This window comes from Miscanthus floridulus, chromosome 1 (assembly GCF_019320115.1).
Source record: "Miscanthus floridulus cultivar M001 chromosome 1, ASM1932011v1, whole genome shotgun sequence".
Lineage (NCBI taxonomy): Eukaryota > Viridiplantae > Streptophyta > Magnoliopsida > Poales > Poaceae > Miscanthus > Miscanthus floridulus.
The window spans coordinates 37,579,793-37,586,323 of NC_089580.1; the positions used below are offsets into that span (position 1 = coordinate 37,579,793).

The following is a 6,531-nucleotide window of genomic DNA, read 5'->3' on the forward strand; positions in this document are numbered from 1 at the left end:
GCCCCAGGACAATAGAGTCAGGGACGACTACGGGCGAGCCTATACAGGGCTGAGGCCCAAGCAAGCGAAACGCTTGGGACGCCCTAAGTCGTGTCCGAGACCGGCAAGGAGGTCTCCGAATGGGATCCCACCGTAGGGAGGCACCGAGCCATCGAGGCCCACCGAACGGCCTCGGCACCCACTAGAGAAACCCTCTGGTACTCTTGGAGTGCATCTCTGGACCGCTAGCCGTCCCCTAGCGAACGGGGCATGGGCCTCCACTCAGACTTACCCGATAACAGCTCACCGGAAGTGCCAACGCTTGTGCCCATCGAGGGTAGCCTGGCACATTCCACCCCTCCTTCTGAGCAAAAAGGAAGCGTGAGGGTCGTACAAAAAAGCCAGGGGAACCCCCGACGGACCTCTTGCCCCGTGCGGAGGCTAGGGGGCTCTTCCTGCAATCTTGCCGAGACCTAGCGACCCCGGTTCGCACTCGAGGGGGCTCGGCAAAACAACCCCTCCTTCCAAGTGAAAAGGAAGCGCGAGGGTCATATAAAAAGCTAGGGGAGCTCCTGACGGCCCTCTTGCTCCATGCGGAGGCTAGGGAGCCCTTCCTGCAACCTCGCCGAGACCCTGCGACCAAGGCTCGCGCCCAAAGGGGCCTCGGCAAACAAACCCTCACGCGCGAGGGGCGTATAAAAAGCCAGGGGAGCTCCCGACGGCCCTATCGCTTCATGCAGAGGCTAGGGGGCTCTTCCTACAACCTTGCCGAGACCCAGCGGCTCCGGCTCGCACCCGAATGGGCTCAGCAAACAAACCCTCTGTCCGAACGAAAAAGATATGTGAGGGTCGAATAAAAAAGCCAGGGGACCCATGACCGTCCTCTTGCTCTAGGCGGAGGCTCGGGGGCTCCTCCTGCACCCAAGACAAAGACGAACGACCTGAGTCCGTGCTAGAAGCTTCGTTACAATACGATAAGGGCACCGAGCCCGTTACGGTTCAGGGGTTCGAAGGTTGGGCCCCCCTGAGGTTTCGACAGCCACCCCAGGGCAACAGAGTTAGGGATGACTTTGGGGCGAGCCTACGATGGCCGAGGCCCAAGCGAGCAGTCGCTCGGGGCATCCCAAGTCGTGTCCGAGACCGGCAGGGAGGTCTCCGAATGGGATCCCACCGTAGGGAGGCACCGAGCCACCGAGGCCCAGCGAACGGCCCTCGGCACCCACTAGAGAAACCCTCTGGTACTCTTGGAGTGCGTCTCTGGACCGCTAGCCGTCCCCTAGCGAACGGGGCACGAGCCTCCACTCGGACTTACCCGATAATAGCTCACCGGAAGTGGCGACGCTCATGCCCATCGAGGGTAGCCTGGCACGTTCCAACCCTCCTTTCGAGCGAAAAGGAAGCGTGAGGGTCGTACAAAAAGCTAGGAGAACCCTTGACGGACCTCTTGCTCCGTGCGGAGGCTAGAGGGCTCTTCCTACAACCTCGCCGAGACCCCCGCGACCCGAACTCGCACTTGTGGGCTCGGCAAATACGATAAAAACTCCTCACTCCAACACGAAAACGAAAAAAGCCCCTGGAGGGGTAACTCCACTCCTCCAGGGCCTCGGGGGCTACACCCGGCGGGTGCGCTCGCGCGCACCCACCGAAACCTCAAGAAACAAAACATAATCCCTACGGGAGCGGCTACAAACCAAGCCTCGACAAACCCTCAGGGAGAGTGCACGCACTCCCCCTGAGGCTCGGGGGCTACTATCGGGTACCATAGAATGGGGTACCCCGAGCGTACACCAAAAGGATCACTTAAATCCCATCAAAAACAAAGCTAGAGGGTAAGTCATGGGCTCATCCCCGGCCATGTCCGAGCCCACCAGGCTTTCTGCCTCGCCTCGAGCCTCGCACAGGAGGTCTCAGCATCCTGGCGCAATCTCCGCCTCGCACGAGGCTTCTCTCATGCAAGGCCTCAGCAAGGAGCCCAATCTCCGTCTCGCCCGAGGCCCCGTGCGAACAGCCTCGAATAAGAAAGCTATTTTCCGTATCGCTCGAGGCCGACTTGTTAACAACCCGTCGCTTCTGCCTCGATCGATCTTCTCGACAGCATGTCATGTCCCATTAATATGTCAACCACTCCCGCGATCTCAGCCGGACGACGGCTCGACACCATGGAGTGGCCGACGGGACATAAGGTCGCATCAGCACATAACCGGCTGAGACAGAGCACGGCGGGGATTACCGGCAACTGTATTCTGACGCTGTGCCCACGATCGGCGCCCGCACTACACTGTGCCCCGCGATCCCCGCCTCGAAAACAACACGACATAGGCAGCATGACCTGGGTCATCATCGCCTCCGAACTGGCACACCAGATTAACCGCTCTCTCCGGGCCTCGGCACTCTGCACCAGGGTCTCGGCTATCTCGGGATTCATGTCTGCCGAGACCCCCACCGTGATTCGGCCTCGGCACCGACCGAGCCTCGGCCTCGTGCACAGTCAATCCACAGCGACCCGTACGCTGACCGCCGCGCCCGCTTCGAGGTAGCCCTAGAGCTCCCATGACGCACAGGATCGGACGTGACCGGCACGCCGCCCCAGCGCTTCAAGGACGGACCACTCCGACGACCACGCCGCCATAGGAACAGGCTACAGGGTTCGGACACGCCGCCTCCGTTCGCACGACGCCGTATAGTTAGCGCACGTACTACCCTAGCCCTCCCTTCAACTATAAAAGGAGAGGATTTGGGCCAATTCAGGGGGGAGACAGACACACACAAAAACAACACCCTGTAACACGCATACTCACTCGCTGTCTGAGAGCAACGTCTCAAGCAGCCCCTATCACTCCGTGCCGAGACCTGGGATTAGCTCCCTCTCTCACCCAGCTTGTAACCCCTACTACAAGCACCGCGGTGCAAGGAATACAAGATCAATCTCTCAGACTGGATGTAGGGCACTGATCGCCTGAACCAGTATAAGCCTTGTGTCTCTTTGCATCACCATCCGGGATTGGGAACACACAGTACAAATTTACTAGTTGGTTGAGGACCCCCGGTCTAAAACACCGACACTATGCATGCATTTTCGGTTGGTCTAAGTTTGGTTTCAAGTTAGAAGAAAAAATGGCAGTAGATAAGGGCAGCCTTTTCTTGTTGCGAATTGTGCTCATCGTATCCTTAATTTGACTGCTCTGTACAAGCCGTAAGTACTTGTCGTGTTTGTTAGGGTTAGTTTGGCTTATAAGTCATGACTGAAAATGCTATTGGTTGGTTTGGTGTGAGAGAAAAATACTATTCGTCGGCTGATAAGTTATGGCTTATAAATCAAATACGACTAAGCGAAAAGGCTGACTACTGCTATACTACTAATAGTGCTTGGAAGCTTCAGTTCAGCGCTTAGGTACACGACAAGAAGCTGGAGAGAAAAAAAAAAGGACAAAGAGAAGTTTCTCGATGGGAGATTCTTCTCCCTGCCTTCATCTTCTTACGGAAGGAGCTTATCCATCCAACAGGTAGTAAAAGAAGCCTATCAAAGTACTGTGACACGCCACTGTCAGTTTCTGAACTTATCAGCTAGTTTCTCTCGCAACAAAAACAGTTTTAGCCGGCTGAACAGAGCCTTAGCTTTTCATTAACAGCGTACTTCTAATAAAGCCCTTATCAGAATCACACACAGTCAAAAGTGCTGCGACTTGCAAACTGACAGTGTCAAGAAACATTCGGGGCAATCTGTGGATGGGGTTAAACAAGCTCCCATTTGCAGTAGTCAAGTCGCCAATCTCCAGGTGCACGGGAAGTGAGGCATGCAGCTGGAACACGAACACCCACGCCGCTGTGATGACTGCAGTGCATGCACCGGAACCGGAAGGGAACTTGGGCGATTCCCCCGACAGCTACGTGTCACCCGCGCGCGCCAATGGACGAGCCTGCCGAGACCCCATCCCATCTCCCATCAGCCATGGCCATCACTTGACTGACCCAGCTCGGGTTGCCTGCCCATCCTCCTCTCCTTGATAAACTCCGTGGTCCGCACCGAGCCGAGCCGGGCACAGGCACTGGCACGCTCGCACGCACGCACCAGCACCACACCACGCTCTCCTCATGCATGGTGGAGCCTAGCACGGGCAGCTCCCCGGCGGCGACGACCACCACCACATGTTGCATGAGCAGCAGGCACCGCCATCACCGGCAGTAGCAGCGCCACCGCCAGTGCCCTCGGCGCCGAGCCCGGCCAGCAACCACCACCACGACGACGACGGCGACGGCGGCCATGATGTCGAGGTCACGACGTTCCGCGACATCCACCCTCTGACGCCCGACGCACCGACGCCCCCCGCGCGTACCAGGTCCTGGGACACCGCCAGCCACCGCTCCTTCTCGTCCGAGGAGCAGTTCATGACGATGAGCCGCGAGTTCACGGCCATGGTCGCCGCCGGGGCGACCATGCAGACCGGCGGAGGCGCCAACGGCGGGTACGACGGCGGCGCCGACCAGCTCACCAGCATCGGCGAGGACGAGCTGGAGGAGACCAACCCGCTGGCCATCGTCCCTGACAGCCACCCCATCGCCACGCCCGCTAGGTCCAGGGCGTCCGCCGCCGACGCCGGGCTGGAGGTCGTGCCGGCGCCGACGCCGACGCCGCAGCCGCCCGCGCACGTGGAGGCTAGCCAGGTGAAGAAGGAGGAGGTGGAGACCAAGGTGTCGGCGTGGCAGACGGCCGAGGTGGCCAAGATCAACAACCGCTTCAAGAGGGAGGAGGTGGTCATCAACGGATGGGAGACCGAGCAGGTGGAGGAGGCCTCCGCATGGCTCAAGAAGATCGAGGTAAAATCTCTCAAAATAATAACCCTTTTGTTCGCTCCCTTTAATTTATTTTCATCAATCAATCAATGACTTGTTAATCTGAATAACGCAAATACTAGATGCAATCTCTGTTAACAGTTTCTCAATTTCTTTTTTTTCTCGAATACGTTGCCCATCTTTTATATTAAGATCGAGAAATAGTGAAAATTATAACGACGCGCCACAATCAGTTTCTCGATTTCTGATGAACACATGCAGCCGATGGTCTTTGATTTCTAAATTGGGCGAATCTAAATCTGCTACACCAGATGTTAACGGTTCTTTCATCAGGAGGAAGGGGATGGGGGGTGGGGGGTGGGGGGGGGGGGGGGGTGTAAAACATGACAAGCAAAGCACATGTGCGCTAAATTGCCAACCATGCTTGTGGTCTTGCAGAAATCAATATGATTTCAAGCTGGTTATCGATGAAATTAGGTAGCATCTATGTGAATTCTGATGGGCAAACTGAAACAGAGGGGGTCATATGTGCCTTCAGAGTAGCTCTAGTTATTCAGTCCTGTTGCAGGAAAACAGTGGGTTCAATTTTCCTCTTGCCTCATGTCTGTTAAAAAACAAACTCATTTTCTTCATGCAACTAATTTCTACAAGGAAAGAAAAAACTAGCTTCACAGGTTTCGTAAGTTGTTTATTTATTGTGCGTGGTCGATGTTCGTACTGAGTCCCTGAGCACCCTATAAACAGCTGCATCGCGTGTCAATCTGTTCCTCCTCGACAACTTGACTGTTTTCAGTTTGGACAGGGCGACTGGCTCTACTAACAGAATTACAGAAGAAAGATGCGTGCTGTCTTTTTGACTGGATATATTCCTTGATTCCTTTGCGCAGAGGAAGCTGGACGAGCAGCGCGCCAAGGCGGTGGAGAAGACGCAGAACGACATCGCCAAGGCGCGGCGCAAGGCGGAGGAGAAGCGGGCGTCGGCGGAGGCCAAGCGGGGCCTCAAGCTGGCCAAGGTGCTGGAGCTCGCAAACTTCATGAAGGCCGTCGGCAGGGTGCCCACCAAGCGCTCCTTCTTCTAGCCGATCCATCCGGCGATCCCTACCACCTCCGATCCCCAGTGCTGCTGCTGCTGCTGCCTACGGCTACGACCATAGCTAGCTCTCTCTGTCTCTCTGTGCGTGATCGATGCACGCTCGCCGCTGCATCCGAGAACCTAACTGTAAAAAAAAATTGTAAGCTGTATACGTACCGCCTGGTTCCCTGTGATGCCTGTGATCCATCACAGGATGGCCGTTCTTCTCCCTCTTTTTATCCTGGCTTGTACTTATATCGATGCATATGGTGGTGCTTGAACGAACTGTTTGCTTAACCCTGCAAACATACTGCATTCAGAACCCAACACTGCAACTAAGAGCTGTTACGTACTTGTGCAGTGCAGAGAATAGAATACGGCCACATCACATTACTGCAAACATGTGGAGGTTTTCTTGCGGTCTTGCTTCTCCGATCTGTCTGTTTTGTATGTATACAGCCATCGCCATGATCGGTACTGTAGCATTGCACGGCTGTGTTCGGCTGCTCAGTCACGATACAATATTTTTCTCTCCTAACAAATTAGCACAAGTGGCTTATAGACCAGCCGAACAAGTCCTAAGCTTCTTCTGATCATGCATCATGATCAGAAGCTACTGTACATGTCTGTTATCTTCAGGAACGACCATACATATCTGTAGGAGTACACCGCGTTAGCGGCAGTCGCGC

At 55.7% G+C, this 6,531-nt stretch overlaps 1 protein-coding gene across 1 annotated transcript; it reads left to right on the top strand.

The window, feature by feature from the left end:
• Positions 1–3,958: 3,958 nt before the first annotated feature.
• LOC136484983 (remorin 4.1-like) lies at positions 3,959–6,127 on the top strand. The gene is made up of 2 exons (XM_066481966.1): positions 3,959–4,794; positions 5,658–6,127. The coding sequence occupies exons 1-2, from the start codon at positions 4,126–4,128 to the stop codon at positions 5,847–5,849; spliced, it is 861 nt and encodes a 286-aa protein (XP_066338063.1). The 5' UTR covers positions 3,959–4,125; the 3' UTR covers positions 5,850–6,127.
• Positions 6,128–6,531: the final 404 nt, after the last annotated feature.

What these genes read in the sequence shown, in the direction of transcription:
- LOC136484983 (XM_066481966.1), top strand. Translation starts at nt 4,126, where the DNA reads ATGTTGCATGAGCAGCAGGCACCGCCATCACCGGCAGTAGCAGCGCCA. An exon ending in CATGGCTCAAGAAGATCGAG is followed by an intron (nt 4,795 to 5,657) that starts GTAAAATCTCTC and finishes TCCTTTGCGCAG; the next exon opens with AGGAAGCTGGACGAGCAGCG.